We start from the raw sequence: 19,236 nt of genomic DNA on the forward strand, positions 1-19,236 counted from the left end.
CCAAGATACTAGTGATGGATTCTGCCTGTAGAAAAGGGGAGACATTGATTTATGAAACAACGCATTAGCTTTGTAATTATCAGGAACACAGTGATCTGATGCAATGCCACAAGACACCTGAGTGATGCAAAACTATGAGATGACTCTCTATGCATTTTTGTACATGTGGGGTCATGGCTGATGGGAGGTTGGTACTTGTTAGGACAAGATACCACGTGTGCAAAGTCTGCACAAGATACCACGTGTGCAAAGTCTGCACAAGATACCACGTGTGCAAAGTCTGCACAAGATACCACGTGTGCAAAGTCTGCACAAGATACCACGTGTGCAAAGTCTGCACAAGATACCACGTGTGCAAAGTCTGCACAAGATACCACGTGTGCAAAGTCTGCACAAGATACCACGTGTGCAAAGTCTGCACAAGATACCACGTGTGCAAAGTCTGCACAAGATACCACGTGTGCAAAGTCTGCACAAGATACCACGTGTGCAAAGTCTGCACAAGATACCACGTGTGCAAAGTCTGCACAAGATACCACGTGTGCAAAGTCTGCACAAGATACCACGTGTGCAAAGTCTGCACAAGATACCACGTGTGCAAAGTCTGCACAAGATACCACGTGTGCAAAGTCTGCACAAGATACCACGTGTGCAAAGTCTGCACAAGATACCACGTGTGCAAAGTCTGCACAAGATACCACGTGTGCAAAGTCTGCACAAGATACCACGTGTGCAAAGTCTGCACAAGATACCACGTGTGCAAAGTCTGCACAAGATACCACGTGTGCAAAGTCTGCACAAGATACCACGTGTGCAAAGTCTGCACAAGATACCACGTGTGCAAAGTCTGCACAAGATACCATGTGTGCAAAGTCTGCACAAGATACCATGTGTGCAAAGTCTGCAGGGTGGGCAGAGAGTAATAGCTTACACTGAAGGGAACAAGTAAAGAAAAGCAAACTCCTCACATGTCCAGTATGGTTAAAACTGGGTTTGGGATGAAAGTAAGACCTTTTGAGACGACTGACTTCTGTATGAGGCAGGTTTTTAGAAAATGTCTTCAAACAAGCTGAAGACAGTACATTGCAGTAGTGTTGTGGAGAGTGAAAGAAGTTTCTAGAGACGTTGGAGGTCAAACAGAACAGCAAAACATGCTCTGAGAACTATGGTGGGTTAATGTGGAAAGGAAGGTTGGATCAGAGTAATGATTTCATTAGTGGCTGGTGGTACTCCCAGCGAGGAGCAAAATTTAAGTAGCTAAGTAGCTTTGAAAGTTTCTTCAAACTGTCTTGGGAACATTGTTCCAGCATTGGGGGTGCAACAATCATCCTTTCTAAGATGGAATTTAGTAAACTTGTCAGAGACAAAAATATTGCAAGAAGAACTGAAGCAATTTAGTAATTTCAGTGCTCTAATAGTCACTATATTGTCAGTTCGTGTATTTTCCCCTCATCTATTTACTCAATACCCTGTCATCTGTTATTTGGATATAGCTGCTTTTCAGTTTTTAAATTGTTTGTACACAGACATCTCACTACCAGGTATTATTACTGCCAGGACACACTAAATATGAATCTCACATTCCAGGGCACAAAGTTGTTCTATTATTTACTGTGGTTTCTATGCAGTCAATATCAATGAAACAATGTTGTTCAGACATTGAAGACTGTTCATACAGTTTCTAATGAAAACTACTGTCACAGTCCTGTTTTTAAACATTTTTTCAGGGCAGCAGCAAATAGTATTGAAAACATGAAATTAGCTTGTCCAAGTTTCTCACTCTCCCTTTTCCATTCTCTTAATGTCATTTAACTGAATCTGAAATCATATTGTAGACTTCACTCAATAAATTAAGAAATGGATAGCTATACATATGTACATGTCGGCAGCCAGTTAAGGAGTATTTTAGGGGAATTGGTTAAAAAATTTATTTCAAAGGCCCAGTGAAATTTTTACAAGTTTTCTCCCAGAGTAACTTACACTGTACCTATGTGACAAGTTGCCTGCCTTTCAGAACTGTGGCAGTTCTGTCCAGTTAAAGCTGCTGACAAGAGACGCCTTGAGCCCTCTGCTGAAACTGCCAGCGAATTCACGCCATTGGTTTTAGCCAATGGCGTGCATGGGATACAGGTCACGTGTGTGGACGCTGGAGCGTTCTGTGGTGTGGAACACAGTTGCCTCTGCTTTTCACAACCGGCCAGCAATGTAAGTTAACATGAACCGCTTCCCCTTCTGTTACCCATTTCAATTAATTGTTCGACCTCCTAGACTGACTTAAACCTGGTAACTTCTGACCCTAAGTGCACCCCTTGTACACCGTACATTGAAATATATCCTCTTTATTGTACCTAATTTCCTGTTTTGTTATTTAACAGCAGCCCTGGACGCTTACTCTCAAATCCTGACCGCTCGACCTCCTGCACACTGTTGTCACGAGGCATATGTAACAACCTTCTTCCCCCTTCCCTGCCCGTATACATTAACACATAAATGCAGTGTGTTCTATCAGACATATCCAACGGAACAGACACCATACTATAGTTCACGACAGTCAGTCTTTGATTTGAAATAAATTGCTTCTCATTCAGTTGTATTTGCTGTCAAGAGCATCTTGAAATCTATAAATTATTGAGAAATAATAATTCACAGTCATTGTTTCTCCCATAAGTTCATTCATCACTTGCAGGTAACCACCTAAAATCAAGTTGTTTACTGATTTTACTTATATCAAATCTAACAACTAAAATTATACGCTGTGAAAATAATAATAATAATAATAAGAAGAAGAAGAAGAAGAAGAAGAATCAAACTTTCTACTTAAAATTGTTATCTTTTAGTTTTATTTATTCTTTTTAACTGGAACTTTTTGTATAACATAGGTAGAACTCTATCAGTAATGCAGTGTCACAAGTTCCTTGATCTACTGATGTTGACAGCAATCTTCATAGAAGTACAATGAAATATTTTCAAACTGATTTGTAAACAATTATGACAAAACAAGTTCCCAAAATGAGTTTTCATTACAACTAGATGGTAGAAAACAGTTCAGGTTATAATGGATCTTTTAAGTTGGGATAACTTTATTTTATTTTCTGTTAGATGTTTTCACTAAATAGCTGAACAAATTGTAATTAGGAATAATTTAATTAAGCAGAGTAGAGAAGATACAGTCAAAGAGATGTTCACTGGGCGGACATTGTCATAATGTAACAACATTGCATTGTTCGGTTGTTAAAACAAGTCGTTTGTGTTCCGTTCTGCTGTTCGGTCATGCGCGTATCTGAAAGGAATTAATTCGGGGACTAGAATAAACTTTCACATAATAGTTACAATTCGATGTTCCGACAAAAGGGGTTAATGTCAGTGTTAATTTGAATTGTGGGCGACAAGATTAGTTTTGACAGACACGTGAAAACGGACATAACAAAAGTTGTTCGCATATCATCCTTGAATGTGACTTTTTATCTCATTAACAATTGCGGGCTCATTAAAAGCTATTATCTCATGATTAGGATCAACCCCTCTTTCCTCCTAGATAGTGATCATTCATTAACATTTATGTCATAAGAAAAAGGATTATTAATAAAAGTGATGTTAAATGACAATTACGTGTTATTCCATTTGTGTGGAACCAACGTAATATCTCTGAAACGACATTGATATATAATGTGTGTTAAATACTGAACTGAGATAGGAAGTAAATTGAAATTAGTGAACATTTGATACTGAGACTATAGAAGCAGAAGCCCTTTAGGTTTCTCTTCTCTAAAATGGCAAAATAGGTACGAACTTTAACTCAATAGCCGACATTATGTATTGCAAAGATATTAGCATTTCATACTTATTTTGAAGACGTGCTGTTAAACAAAGGAACGTCTCTGTACGAGTAATAAAATTAAATCTAGAAACATAATTAATAACGGCGAACTCCACTTTAACAAACTGTATTCCAAGTCGTCATCGGGCAATAACTGCTCAACCCTGGAGACTTGAGTGGTGAAATTAGAAGTTGGGCATATAAAACAAACTTAAAAATCCATTCAAGTTACAGTGGAGTCGGCACAACACGACATGGGCAGTTATAAGGTCCACTAAAACAATGGATTGTCAGTATCTTGTATCATTGGGAGAAACAAGGGAACACATCTAAAATATTATTTCCTATTCTGTATTCATGTCACTCTAGTTTTCTTACAAATGACTTCTCTCTGCTATTCCAAAGAAGCACATTTATGTGCAGAAAAGTTTGCCGCTAAAGGATGGTCTGTTCCACCTAACAAGGAGGTATATCTCGCTTGAGATCAAACACAGATTGAAAATTATTGAAGGTTTTTTAATTCTGCTTGAGAAGCCTTGCCACTTGACAGAACTCCGGCACCAGTGTGTTGGACACCCTTTACATCAGACATGATCTTAAAAATTCTAGGGGTCATACGATTTGTTACAATTACAGTGTTTTTTATTAGTCTGCAGTAGCTAATGAAGGGTGACATCTATGGATCATCCACTAAGTTTCTGTAACTACAGTTCTGGTTTATTGTTGTGGTCTACCACAGATATCAGACAGTGCAAAAGCCCCATCAACTCACATACAGATACATTTATACTAAACTATTACAGTTTTGTAAATAACATATTGATTATACCCTAACAGCTTTCCTAGTTACTCTTTACAGAATATATTCATACAATTTGAGGAACCTTCTTATACACTGCCCTCGCCAGCAAAATCAACACGTGTGCATACACACTTCACAAACAGTAAAATGAGTCAACTGAAATCAGTCAAGTCACACAAATGCCTGAGTTGCAGCAGTTTGTGAGTATTTGGAGTGGAACGATCACATAAGTTCAGTGGTAGATTAAGGAAGTGGAAGACTGCTTCATTGGCAGATTACTGGGAAAATACAGTCAGTCTATAAAGGAGACTGGATAAAAAATACTCACACAATCCATGATAAAATATTGCTGAAGTGTGTGGCATCCATGCTAGACAGGTTTAACAGTACAGAAGAAATAATAGATTTAATGATAAGTTAGTTTGAGCCAAGGGATGTTGAAAATCATAGAAATGCTGAAAATCTGACCTGGCAGAACCATCCCTTGAAATTTTACTTACAAGTCAAGTTTCAAACTGCATCCAGCTAAACTCACATCCAATGGATGTTCTTCACCTTGTATCACAGTGTTTGTGAAGCCCAGAGAAAAACAGCTTCCATTACAGCTTCTAGTTTTTAGAGTCAGTAAATCTCTTTCCAGCTCAAGGAGAATATCTGTCTTTCCCACCATAATTAAGAAGGGAATGTTTCATGGTATCACAGCATAAGAGAAGTTTGTAATTTACAGCATGAAATAATCTTGTCACCAATATCCTATCCATTCAGTTACTGCTGCTGCTGCTGATGATTCTTCATATATTATCTGAAGACCACAATAATAAAGCACAGTATCTCTGATGTTTTAAATTGTTTATATATACAATTTATAGAAGGTTAAATATACTAGTTATTTATTATCTCACAGCATGTTTTCAAACACAAACATCACAATGTTTGCAAGAATTTATGTTTGTTCCGTAAAACTGTTTTCATTATTGTATTATTTTTAATATACAGAGTGAGCAAAAAGTCTTGCCCTGATAACAATTTATTACAGAATAACCATTTGACACAATAATGCACATTTGATGCCATTACATAGGTTAGTGTTACTAGATTTTTTTTTATGACCACTTACGTTAGTAAACCTCAACGTGTGCTCCCTTGGTAGCTCGGAAAATGTCGAGGCAGTATTTCAGTTCCCACCAGGTGTTTTGTAACGTGTTCTGTCACAGTACTCACAGCACTTGTATCCTAGCTTTCAGTTCGTTGACATCAACAATTGGTGTGATGAAGACTCTGTCCTTGATATAGCCCCAGAATAAAAAGTCAAGGGGCGTAATGTATGGAGAGTGGGGTGGCCAGGGTGTTGGACCGTTCCTTCCAATCCACCGATCCGGATGTGTTTCATTCAGGAAATCATGCACATCAAAGCCCAGAGAGAGAGAGAGAGAGAGAGAGAGAGAGAGAGAGAGAGAGTGTGTGTGTGTGTGTGTGTGTGTGTGTGTGTGTGTGTGTGTGTGTGTGTGTGTCGGGGGGGGGGGGGGGGGGTGCTCCATCTTGCTGGAAAATTATCCATGGTTGATATTCTTCTAACTGTGGAGCTATGAACTGTTGCAAAACGTCTAAGTAAATGTTAGCAGTAATGGATTTTTCTGCGAAGAAAAATGGTCCAAAAACCTTGTTATGCATGAAGTCGCACCAAACATTCACTTTCTTGCTGTCTCACTGTAACTGTATAGTAGCATGTGGAGATTCTGAACCCCATATACAGACACTGTGCCTATTTATGCTGTGGGTACTGTGACAGAACACATGTTATGAAGCACCTGGCGGGATCTGGAATACCGCCTCAACATTCTCCGAGCTACCAAGGTAGCACACATTGAGGTTTACTAATGTAAGTGGTCTTAAAAAAACTAGTAACACTAACCTATGTTACGTCATAAAACTTAACTTATTATGTCAAACGTTTATTCTGTCATAAATTTTTATAATCAGGACAAGACTCTGCTCACCATGTATTTTGTGAACACATTATTAATTGATTGAAAGAGAGAATGGCACCTAACAGACTAATTCCTTATAACAATTATTTATTTGGTACTACTGCTCAGTTTTCACCCTAAATCCACTAGGCACACTTGATAATGATTATTGGGTTGAAATTGGCCAGTAGTATCACATAAAGCACTTTTACAAGACAGAGCAGCCTCAGTGGACTCACGGCTTCTTCCAATTGATTTTGTATGTCTATGGGTTCTATCACGAAGAAAACATTCTGATGTATGTCATTGCTATTAGAATACTTCCCCATCTCCCCCCCCCCCCTGTTCTCCTATCATCTCCTTCATTCCCACAGTGGGATGGGGGTAGGGGGGTGGGGAGGGTGGCATGATGCACTGTAGTTTGAATGAGGGAAGGGAGGAAGGAAGGAAGGAAGGCTAGGGTTTGACACCCTACTGACAATACTATCCATAGAGAAAGAGCAGAAGCTCAAATTGGATAAGAACAGAGCAGAATTATCAACCAAGGCCTTTCAAAAGAACCTGTTCTAGTTATTTGGGAAACTAAAGTAAAGCTCATCTAGGATTGTTGGATGGGAATTTACACCTCACCTGTGCCACATGACTATGACTAGGTGAGTCACTGAAATGCCATGCGCAAAATGGAGCTCGACCTGGCTGGAGACCCAAATGTGTGTCTTCTATCAAGCACAACGAGGAAAGCTTTAGGAATGAACATACCCCATATGAGAGGACATTGAGCAGTTATGTACTGAGTATGTGTCAATTGCTAAACACCTATAGAAAATAACCACAACAATATTATGGAAAGGATAGATTGCTACCCATTGCAAAGATGACACACTGATTTGTAGAAAGGCACTTCTTCAGGAAAGAAAAACAAGTGCAACATAAATTGTCAATTTGAGAATGGAAATGGATCTTTATGTGAGCCTGGCCATAAGAGCCTCAACAGAAATCACAATGTTTGAATGATGCTATAATTATTTATTTCTCATATCTCACGCAAAGCATACACAAGAAGAACACCACACAATCAAACCAGTATAAAATTAAAAGTAATCATAATGAGTGTACTGGTGTTTGCAATCCAGATGATTCAATCAATCAACAACTGTAATGAACAAGCATTTTGATGATGTTAATTTGCCATGACTATACAAAACATGATAGAAATCAACTTTCCATTAATTCAGTGTATAAGGTAACAACATAAATAATCAACTTTTGACAATATTAAGTAATTGGGTAGATAAAAAAGTAACTGCATAGATAAAAAAATAGATCAACAAGCAGTGGCAGAAGAACAGACACTTTAGGAAGTTCTAAACGTTTTAAGTATGCTATGTTTAGATTACATCATGGTCAGACAGAGATTCCAAAATCAGATACTGGATTGTAAGGCGTACCCAGGAGCAGATATAGACTCAGATCACAATATAGTAGTGATGAAGAGTAGGCTGAAGTTCAAGACATCACTCAGGAAGAATCAATACGCAAAGAAGTGGGATACGGAAGTACTAAGGAATGACAGGATACGTTTGAAGTTCTCTAACGCTATAGATACAGCAATAAGGAATAGCGCAGTAGGCAGTACAATTGAAGAGGAATGGACATCTCTAAAAAGGGCCATCACGGAAGTTGGGAAGGAAAACATAGGTACAAAGAAGGTAGCTGCGAAGAAACCATGGGTAACAGGAGAAATACTTCAGTTGATTCACGAAAGGAGGAAGTACAAACATGTTCCAGGAAAATCAGGAATACAGAAATACAAGTCGCTGAGGAATGAAATAAATAGGAAGTGCAGGGAAGCTAAGACGAAATGGCTGCAGCAAAAATGTGAAGACATCGAAAAAGATATGATTGTCGGAAGGACAGACTCAGCATACAGGAAAGTCAAAACAATCTTTGGTGACATTAAAAGCAACGGTGGTAACATTAAGAGTGCAACGGGAATTCCACTGTTAAATGCAGAGGAGAGAGCAGATAGGTGGAAAGAATACAATGAAAGCCTCTATGAGGGTGAAGATTTGTCTGATGCGATAGAAGAAGAAACAGGAGTCAATTTAGAAGAGATAGGGGATCCAGTATTAGAATCGGAATTTAAAAGAGCTTTGGAGGACTTACGGTCAAATAAGGCAGAAGGAATAGATAACATTCCATCAGAATTTCTAAAATCATTGGGGGAAGTGGCAACAAAACGACCATTCACGTTGGTGTGAAGAATATATGAGTCTGGCAGTATACCATCTGACTTTCGGAAAAGCCTCATCCACACAATTCCGAAGAGGGCAAGAGCTGACAAGTGCGAGAATTATCGCACAATCAGCTTAACAGCTCATGCATCGAAGCTGCTTACAAGAATAATATGCAGAAGAATGGAAAATAAAATTGAGAATGCGCTATGTGACGATCAGTTTGGCTTTAGGAAAAGTAAAGGGACAAGAGAGGCAATTCTGACGTTATGGCTAATAATGGAAGCAAGGCTAAAGAAAAATCAAAACACTTTCATAGGATTTGTCGACCTGGAAAAAGCGTTCGACAATATAAAATGGTGCAAGCTGTTCGAGAGTCTGAAAAAAGTAGGGGTAAGCTATAGGGAGATACGGGTCATATACAATATGTACAACAACCAAGAGGGAATAATAAGAGTGAATGATCAAGAACGAAGTGCTCGTATTAAGAAGGGTGTAAGACAAGGCTGTAGCCTTTCGCCCCTACTCTTCAATCTGTACATCGAGCAATTATGGAAATAAAAGAATGGTTCAGGAGTGGAATTAAAATACAAGGTGAAAGAATATCAATGACACGATTTGCTGATAACATTGCTATCCTGAGTGAAAGTGAAGAAGAATTAAATGATCTGCTGAACGGAATGAACAGTCTAATGAGTACACAGTATGGTTTGAGAGTAAATCGGAGAAAGACGAAGGTAATGAGAAGTAGTAGAAATGAGAACAGCGAGAAACTTAACATCAGGATTGATGGTCACGAAGTCAATGAAGTTAAGGAATTCTGCTACCTCGGCAGTAAAATAACCAATGACGGACGGAGCAAGGAGGACATCAAAAGCAGACTCGCTATGGCAAAAAAGGCATTTCTGGCCAAGAGAAGTCTACTAATATCAAATACCGGCCTTAATTTGAGGAAGAAATTTCTGAGGATGTACATCTGGAGTACAGCATTGTATGGTAGTGAAACATGAACTGTGGGAAAACCGGAACAGAAGAGAATCGAAGCATTTGACATGTGGTGCTATAGACGAATGTTGAAAATTAGGTGGACTGATAAGGTAAGGAACGAGGAGGTTCTACGCAGAATCGGAGAGGAGAGGAATATGTGGAAAACACTGATAAGGAGAAGGGACAGGATGATAGGACATCTGCTAAGACATGAGGGAATGACTTCCATGGTACTAGAGGGAGCTGTAGAGGGCAAAAACTGTAGAGGAAGACAGAGATTGGAATACGTCAAGCAAATAATTGAGGACGTAGGTTGCAAGTGCTACTCTGAGATGAAGAGGTTAGCACAGGAAAGGAATTCGTGGCGGGCCGCATCAAACCAGTCGGTAGACTGATGACCAAAAAAAAAATGTTTTGGAGCCAGTAGCTCCTCCTTCCAGCATAAAGGTTGAAGGGTGGGATAGAGGGGTGAAAGAGGAGGATTGGAGAGTTTTAGGAAAAAGGGACATAGCTCAGAAAAGTCACCCAGAACCAAGGGTCAGGTGATATTTACCGGATGGGATGAGAAAGGTCTTTCCTTCTCATCCCAGGGTTCTGATTAACTTTTCCAAACTTGCCCCTTCTTCTAAACCTCTCCCATCCTCTTCCTTCACCCTCTATGTTACCCTTCAACCCTCCTGCCGGAAGGCCGAAAGCTTGCATACCTAAAACCTTTTTGTAGTGTATAAGGTAAGTTACATTATGCAGCTCACAATAACTATCCAATTTCACAACAGTCTGGTATGATACATTACAGCACTGGATGCAGCCCTTGCAGCTCATCACTTATCTTATTGATATTGGGGATGGAAGATTCAAATACAATCAATTTGTTAATTGGATTTGTTGCAGTGTGATTTTGATCTGAAACCTAATAGCAACTAGATAAACTTTAAAGTGTGATTTATCTTCTAAACTTTCCTTCCTCTGCCTCCTTTCAATTTAACTTTGCCTGCCTCTTCACTTAGGTTTGCTCCATTATTTTATTTCATTTCATTTTGTAAATTTACATGTAACACACACACACCTACACACATTTTGTTTGTTTGTCATTACTTTTCGTTGACTGTCTATTTCATTCAAGCTTAGCTCTCACCTGTCACATGCTGAGCAACTACAGTTAATTACTAAAAGAATTTTGGACTTTGAAATTTGGTTGTAAGAAATTCCTGCAGGTTCCTCCCTACCCTGATGAAAGAAGGAGAGAAAATTCTGAAAGACATGGACATGTGTTTTAAATCTGTTTACCTGCCTGCCCTGGTCCTGTTCCACCTGCTTCTCTTTCCATGTCCATAAATTTGATGCTTCTGTTCTGTTACAAATGTTGTTAAACTAATTGTTAATAGAGCAGCAAGAGAATTACTGTAGGGTAATTACAGCACTACAAAGTTCACCACATCTGGTGGCTGCACAAAGGTTTAGAAAACAACTTACCTTTGAACAACAGCATGCTTTACTGTAAAGTAAATCAGACAAACCTAAGACACAAAATTTGTTCTCTAAGTCCTAAACATTGAGGTAATTTTGCATGGTAGTAGTTCAAACAAGGGAACCACAATCGGTTTTGTATAAAATATTTAGATAGATTAAACAATAGCTTGCGAGACGTGGCACAATAAGATGAGAATTTTAAGTTTAATTATATGTAAGTGAGGCACTCACCTGAAGGTGCTCTTATTGCAGGTGAGACATTCTGCTTGCCATTTTTCATATTAGCCAGTTCTGATTGTGCCTGAAACATTTCATGTCATTGGAATTAAGAACAAAGGAGTAAATTAGAAAAACAGAGGATGTGCTCGGAAGGAAAGTAGTGTGTCCATTACACCTTAAAAAAGCAAATACTAAATAAGTTTTAGTTGTTTAGCCCAGTATGGATTATACTTAATAGAAAGAAATGATCGTTTCCCATCTTGAGGAACCTGGTGTAAAAAGTTCAAGTCCTAGCAGCAAAAACGAAAAACCAAAAACATTCCTCTGTCTGAAATGAGAGGAAAAAAGTGTGTGATGGAGAAGGAATGTGAAAGAGGAGGAAAGAAACTGAATTAAAACAAATACACTATAGGTAAAAAAAAATTTTTGATCACCTACCACAACATTGGATTTGTGGTTAAAACAGGGATTTTGTTTTCAATATCCCATCATCATATCCCTGCCCTGATAATAAAATAAGTATAACAATGTAAAGAACAAACATATCTGTTGGGTATTTGACTAGTTGGTCACAGAGACGGGCACTGACGAGTATTCAGAACAACACTGGTGTGACTTTACCTATGACAGTTTCATTAGAATTGGCCTCATTCCTTCATCTGTCTGTGTAGCAATCAGTCCACATTAGTTTAAAGTATGCTGTGTGCATCTAGCAGTGTGTTTGTATACCTGATCAGGTTCATAAACATATTACCTCCTAACAGAATGCAAGCAGCAGACTAAAAGTGAAAAACATGCTGTAATTGTAGCTATGCATCAGGACAGCTATTCTAGTATGACAATAGCAACAAATATTGGTGTAGCCCAATCTACAGTTGTGTATACATAGCAATGGTCCAAGCAAACTGGAGCCAATGCAAGTGCTTCGTCATCTGGAAGAACCTGAGTAACATCATGCAGGCCATATTAGTTCATAAGTGTAGAGTAAATGTCAAAGAATTCACACTGCATCTGAAATTCACAAGGAAGTAAATAGTATGCAAGCAGCTCCAATCTCTGTCTCAACAGTGGAATTCTGTCTACATCAACAAGGTTTAAACAGGTGCATAGCTACCAAAAAACCTTTATTATGTAAACAAAATAAGGTGAATAGACAAAACACCCTAAAAACTGGAACATGCAGCAGTTGTCCAAGGAGTTATTCATGGATGACTACATCTGAAGTATTTGGAAGCCATCATTGAAAGTTTGTTCATCGACTTCGTGGAGAACCTATGAAAAGTCAGTATTTGACACCAAGGGTGAAGTATGGTGGAGTTTTAGTCACGGTGTGGGGTGTTTTGTGGGTGATAAAGTGGGTGATCTAGTGGGACTTAATGGAAAATTTAAGGAGGAAGGGTATCACAGGATACTGATCAACAGTGCGGTTCCATCTGGCAAGAAATTACTTAGTCATGGGTTTGTTCTGCAGTAGGAAAATGATCCAAAACGTGGTTCTTAATTGTTCAGAGGGTATGTGAATAGAAGAGAGAAATGTGGGGAACTGAAGAATATGACTTGGTCAAGTCAGTCGCCTGACTCAAATCCCACTGAACTCTTATTGAGTGAACTTGACGTGGAGATCAGAAATCTGAGGTTATCTAATGTTCAAGATCTATGCAATAATTTATAGATATGTTGTACTGCAATACGTGAAAAAACACTACTAAATCTTATCTCTGGAATGCAAAGAGTTTGTGCAGCTGTTCTGAAGATAAAAGGTGGATACTGTGAAGAGGCCAAAATATAAACCATACTGTATTTTACTTGATGATAGACACACAAAATATTTATTTTGTTGGTCTATTTAGTTTGTACAATTTTGTTTGGACACTGAAATAAAGTTTTTATCATGAAAGATCAAAAACTATTGACCAGCAGTGTAAATATAAATAAAGGGTCACTGTTCATTGGAAAACATTCCTTGAGTGGCAATGATCTGTTATGACTGAGTCTATTTCTCTCTTATAGAATGCTTACATTGGTGGAAAACTAACCACAAGCACTGTCAAAAGGTAGCCCATACAAAAGTTATTTGACAACTGTTTTTGCATCAACTGCAGAGCTTACAGGGCAATGAATTAGGCCTTCAGCTTTTCCACGTGGTATAGTGATTAATACATTAGACTCTAGTCAGGTTCAAACCCCTTTTCATCCACACCTGTTCAGGTCTTGACAGTTTTCCCAAAGCAGGACTGGTTCTTTCTGCAGGGTCATAGCCATCTCCTGCTGCTCTATCTCAAATTACCTATATCTTAAATATCATACGTCCCCTCCACTATGAATTATAAGAAAATCATTATGACCAAATTAAGTATGTATTAGTACTTGTAGGCTACATCATTTGTTGGTTGAAACCTTAATTCACATGAAGTGAGTCATGGAGATACAAGCACTGTCAGATACTCTTAACATGTCAGCTTGTAGCATTACTCACAAAATAGATAAAGATATATAAATATCTCAGATACGATGTGTTTTGCAAAGGCTGCAGTCATAAAAGATAGATGTGGATGGTTTGTCCAAAAAGTAAATCATTTCAAGCGTAAAAGCAGATCTATTGTCAGAGATGCATTAATGTCTAACAAAACCAAAAGAAAAAGGGATTTTCCTGTGATGCAGTGAGACTTGTGCAAGATAAAATGGGAAAAAGTCATAGAAACTCTGTCATTACTGACTTAACAACAGGGCCTCACCTTACAAGCAATGAGAGAAAAGGGAGTGCATAATAGTGTCTTGTGAAAAAACTCGTGTTGATTTGGCTCCCAGCTGAAGGTTACAGTGACATACTGTCAATGGTGCAAGAGGAAGAACTGATTGAGGCATAGGAGTGCAAACACCACAGGAACCCAGTGGAGTAAACTTTACGGAAAAAAAAATCCAATATTATTTTGGAATCCACCTGCAAAGCTGTAAAGTCTGCTATAAGAAAGTACAACATCAGGTGGTAAACTGGAATAGAAATTGACCAACCACTGTTACACAGTGCACTGGAATCTAGATGAGATATTTGTCTTCTTTGTCCACACAGCAGGAGGATGATATCCTCTCATTGTCTGACCTGAGTAACCAACCCCTCCTTTCTATAGCTCAAATAAAATAAGAGACATAAAAATTGCAAAAGTCTGGAAAATTGCTTCTGCTTTAAAGTGATTATATTGGCAGTATGTGAAATTTTGCCTCTTGAAGGTAGTATTCCTCAGCTGTTATATCACCTTATAATTTAATAGTTTTCCTCAATTTAATTTTCTTATAACATAGTCAGAATCCAATGCTTTAAGGGGAGGTTTACTTTCTTTTGGTTCAAAAAAAATTTTTTTTTTTAAATTGCATTTTTGGATCCATAAAAGTGTTTAGAATCCACGCCTGAAACAGTGTTTCCAAATGCGGAATGGAAATGTTTTATTCGCGGTTGAACAAAAAAATGGACCTGCCTGAAATCGGCCTTTTTCACGCACCAGTTTTTTTCGGGAATTTCGACTTTGTAGCCGTGAAAAATTATTCTACATGCTTGCCCTTGACTAAAGCTGATAAAGTGATCAAGGAGCTTATGACGTACTACGGCTTGGTAATCCGACGGCATTCCAATTTCGTGGAACAGATGAAGAAGGCAATTTGGGCAACATATTTCTGCAAGTGTTCGACGGATGACCACTCGCAACACCAAAATTGCCCAGCTGGGGAAACTAGTTGGTGCAAGTGGCGCATTGCAGAGGCTACTGGATATCTGGACGAATATCAACATGACCAGCTGCTCTCCAAAGAAGTTCAAAAAGTGATTCATCCGATCTACAAGGTCCTTTTGGAGGACGAGTTATCGTACCAGTGCTTATGAGGAAACACACAAAATTCAAATGAAAGTTTGGAAGTTAGCCCCCAAGCATTTGCATTCTGGTGCGAAGACTGTGGATATCGCAACTTTCCTGGCAGTGAGCACCTTAAACAAAGGGTATTCGGCAATTCTGAAGACCATGACAATGATGGACGTCATCCTGGGACTCTATTCGAAGCAGATCGCTAAGCATTCGGACAATCATGGGATTCAAGCAGCCGAATACCGCTTGTCACAGGCCGTACGAGCGGTTCTGGAGTAGTGCAAGTTGGCTCAAATCAAGCAGAATGCCCTCTGTGAGGAAGAGGAAACACTAGTTTATGGACCTGGAATAGCAGATTTAATGCAAGTTGCATAATATTGCATTTATATGTAATCAAAATTTCAAAAGCGTTTCTCTCGAATTGACTTTTTTTTTTTATCGCACGGTAGGGTAACTTCAAATCTACTGAACCGATTGGCATGATTCTTGGTTTCCGACAAAGCTAACTAAATTGTCTAGGAGTTGTACAACTTTTATTCCGATCCATGAGCTATAAATATTTTTACTTGGCCGACAAAGTCAAAAAATCGATGACAAAATCCTATTTTTTTTTCCAAATGGCAGCCATTTTGCTTCCTATGGTCCAAATAACTTCAGCGAGGTACAACTCCTAAACAATCTTATATACTTCACTAACGTCAACTCAATTTTGATTTCAGACAAGCCGGCTGACCTGTGACATACCACGCGAGGTGGTCTACATCTAAATTTTGTTTCATTCCGGCGGCACTTCGGCCTCTGCTCTTTGACATTTCCAGTCAAAAAAAGTCCAGTTTGTAGAGGAAATATCAAACATTTTGACCAAATTTGACACTGATACCTATAACACATCCCGAGAAAAAAAAATCTCAAAGAACGTGCTTTTTTCGGGCCAAAGATAGTAAACCTCCCCTTAATACACGATATCTGCTTATGATATTGCTAGAAACAAAAATCACAGAATACAGGTCCCTCTTTTTAGAGTAAAGGAATGAAACACAGAATTATGCACAGGTTTTCCTTTCAGCCAGTTAACACAGATAATTATCACAGCAACCAGCTAGTGTGACGAACATCACCTGCTCCATTCAGAATGCTGGCCACTCAAGTCAACCCTAAAATGCTATTTCAGGTCACAAATAATACTGTGTGGCTGCTCAGCATTACTTACAATTTTATTATTGATTATCTAACAAGATAATGTCAAAGGGGATACTGATTCAGTGCCTTCATTATCTTATTACTTAGTATGTGCTGTAAAATCTCAAAATGTTCTGGAGTATTTTGGAACGGTTTTATTCCATATCCATATACCAGTGTGTGTGTGTGTGTGTGTGTGTGTGTGTGTGACCACGAGTGCGCGTGCTTGAAGCTTATGGGGGCTCAACGGCGATGTTGTCAGCACCCTTACACCCATTAAAAGAAATTAATGTGGATAAAACAGCGAACATGTTAACATACACGCTAAGATAACAAAGAAATACTAAAATGTGCTATACAGGAGATTAAAACACAAGTAAAATGACAGAGGAGTTAAAAGCAAAGCACAGGGAAATGTGAGTGGCTGATCACAAAAAAAGGGAAGAAGAAGACATGGATGAGCCAGTCGCCCTATTAACACATTAAACCATCTACTGGGAACAAATGGGCGGATCTAGCAGCCCTGGAGATGTGTTGTGATCCTCAGTTCTTTTAAGTATTCCATCACCCCTGCATCCAATCACCTTATTGTTGAGGCCTGGTACGCAGCAGAAATACACCTCTTTCACCAGCCATCGTAGGTGGAAGAGGTCATCCTGGATTATTTTATCTGCTAGGCACAAACATTGGAGAGAGTGAAGGGCATTAGGAGAACCTGAACAGACAAGAAATTTAGTTCTGGAAGAACGTAAGAATGTTTCACCTGCTCCAGTGTCCACAAGATTGCATACAATTTTGTGTCGAAGACAGCAAATTCTTGAGGCAGTCGAACCTTGAGGACACGATCCGGGAAAATGACAGAGCAACCAACAGAGTCCCCTTGCCTAGTCCCATCCGTAAAGACAGCCACATAGTTGTAGCGTTCATATCAAATGTCAGAAAATTTCACATTAAAAACATAAGCAGAGTGTAATCTTTTCTGTACTGCACTAAACTTACAATCACACTGGGCCTCTGCAGTAACCAGGGTGATAGCAGGTTAAAACCCTGGATTGGGGGTTGTATTTGCTCCACACCAAGTGACTCGAGTACATGTTGACGTAGATTCCAAATAGCATTGTGGCTCATGGATGGTTGGAGAAAAGGCTTTCAGAGTTGGATGAGCAACAATCTGGAATGCGGGTGAAGTTGGAGCTGCGAGGTACTTATATGCCTGACCCTCTATGAGCAGCTGCCGCCAGATAGTGAGTGGTAGTTCCCCGGCTTCAGCACTGAGACTGGGTATGGGATGGGACTGGTCTGATAAGCACCCATGGCCAGCCAAATCCCCTCATGGAGGACACGGTCAAATCATCTTTAAATAAGAAGTCTTTCTTGATCCACACACTGAGCAACCATAGTCCAGCCGAGAACTCACGAAAGCCATATAAAACTAAAGCAGACGTGCCCTGCCATGCTCCCCAAGACCTGTGGCTAAGACACTTTAAAATATTCAGCACCTTACGTGTGATACCTTTCAGAGGTATTAGATGTGGCAACCACGGCATTTGGAACAAAAAATGAGACCCTGAAACCTCACCGAGTCTCTAAAATGTAGAATGGTGTCCCTCATACTCCGGACAGGTAAATTAAAAACACATTGAGAACAATTAAAATGAATGAATACATGCGCGCGCCTGTTCCCCCCCCCCCCCCCCCCCCCCCCCACACACACACACACACACTAATTTGATTTTGGAGAAAACTGAAATCTCATCTTTGTAGCCCACTCCTCCAACCTCCGCACTGGAAGTTGCAACTGATGGCTCGTTGTTGCAACACTGAAGGAGGAACAGAAAGCAACAAAATTGTCCACAAATAAGGAGCACTGTATAGGACTCCTTACCATAGATGTGATACTGTTTATGGCTATGGCAAATAGGGTAACACTTAAAACATTGCCCTAAGGGACACCGTTCTCCTGCCCAAAACGATCTGACAGTGTGTTACCAACTCGGGTCCTAAACAACTGCTGAAACAGAAATGACAGTATGAAGATGGGGAGGTGGCCATGAAAACCCCACTGATGCAATTGTGTGAGAATACAATGTCCTCAAGTAGTATCGTTAGAGACTGTTAGACTGGTTGACAATTGCTGTTGTATGGGGCAATCAAACAGATTATGGTGGCCTTGAAGCATTTCCAGATGCTAAAATTTTGGTTTGGAAGACATGGAGTATAGCTGAGACTACAGGAATCTTGGCTAAACAGCCTTATGGTACTCTTGTTCCAAGTATGCCATTTGTTTTGACTACGAGAAGGAAGAAGTAAAGCTGTGAGGACGGGGCGTGAGTCGTGCTTGGGTAGCTCAGTCGGTAGAGCACTTGCCCACGAAAGGCAAAGGCCGCGAGTTCGAGTCTCGGTCCGGCACACAGTTTTAATCTGCCAGGAAGTTTCAAACGAAGAGCAGTCACCACCAAAGTTGCTGAATTCCAGCCTTCAAAGACTCACTTGCTACAGGGTGTAGAGACTGAAGCACCCTGTTCCAAGAAGTCTACAGAGGCATCGGCATTCTCCTGGGTTGTCCTGCGGACTCCAGGGCAGAAAAACAGTAGGCAATGTGCACTAGTGAAATGGTGATCGGCCAGGAGAGGCTATCATATGGTGACACCACTGAAGAGGATCTCCAAGTCAGGGTGAAGACCTTTCTCCTTTGTACGATTTCTTA

The 19,236-nt window shown here is 39.5% G+C and overlaps 1 protein-coding gene across 3 annotated transcripts in view; it reads right to left on the reverse strand.

The window, feature by feature from the left end:
* The window catches only part of LOC126483640 (uncharacterized), an 83,302-nt gene that overhangs the window by 33,424 nt on the left and 30,642 nt on the right, over positions 1-19,236 (reverse strand). For all 3 annotated transcript variants that reach the window (XM_050106695.1, XM_050106696.1, XM_050106697.1), the window contains exon 4: positions 11,509-11,578. In XM_050106695.1, coding sequence (XP_049962652.1) covers positions 11,509-11,578 — 70 coding nt within the window. The remainder of the gene's footprint in view (positions 1-11,508; positions 11,579-19,236) is intronic.

Source organism: Schistocerca serialis, chromosome 6, assembly GCF_023864345.2.
Source record: "Schistocerca serialis cubense isolate TAMUIC-IGC-003099 chromosome 6, iqSchSeri2.2, whole genome shotgun sequence".
In the NCBI taxonomy this organism is placed as follows: domain Eukaryota; kingdom Metazoa; phylum Arthropoda; class Insecta; order Orthoptera; family Acrididae; genus Schistocerca; species Schistocerca serialis.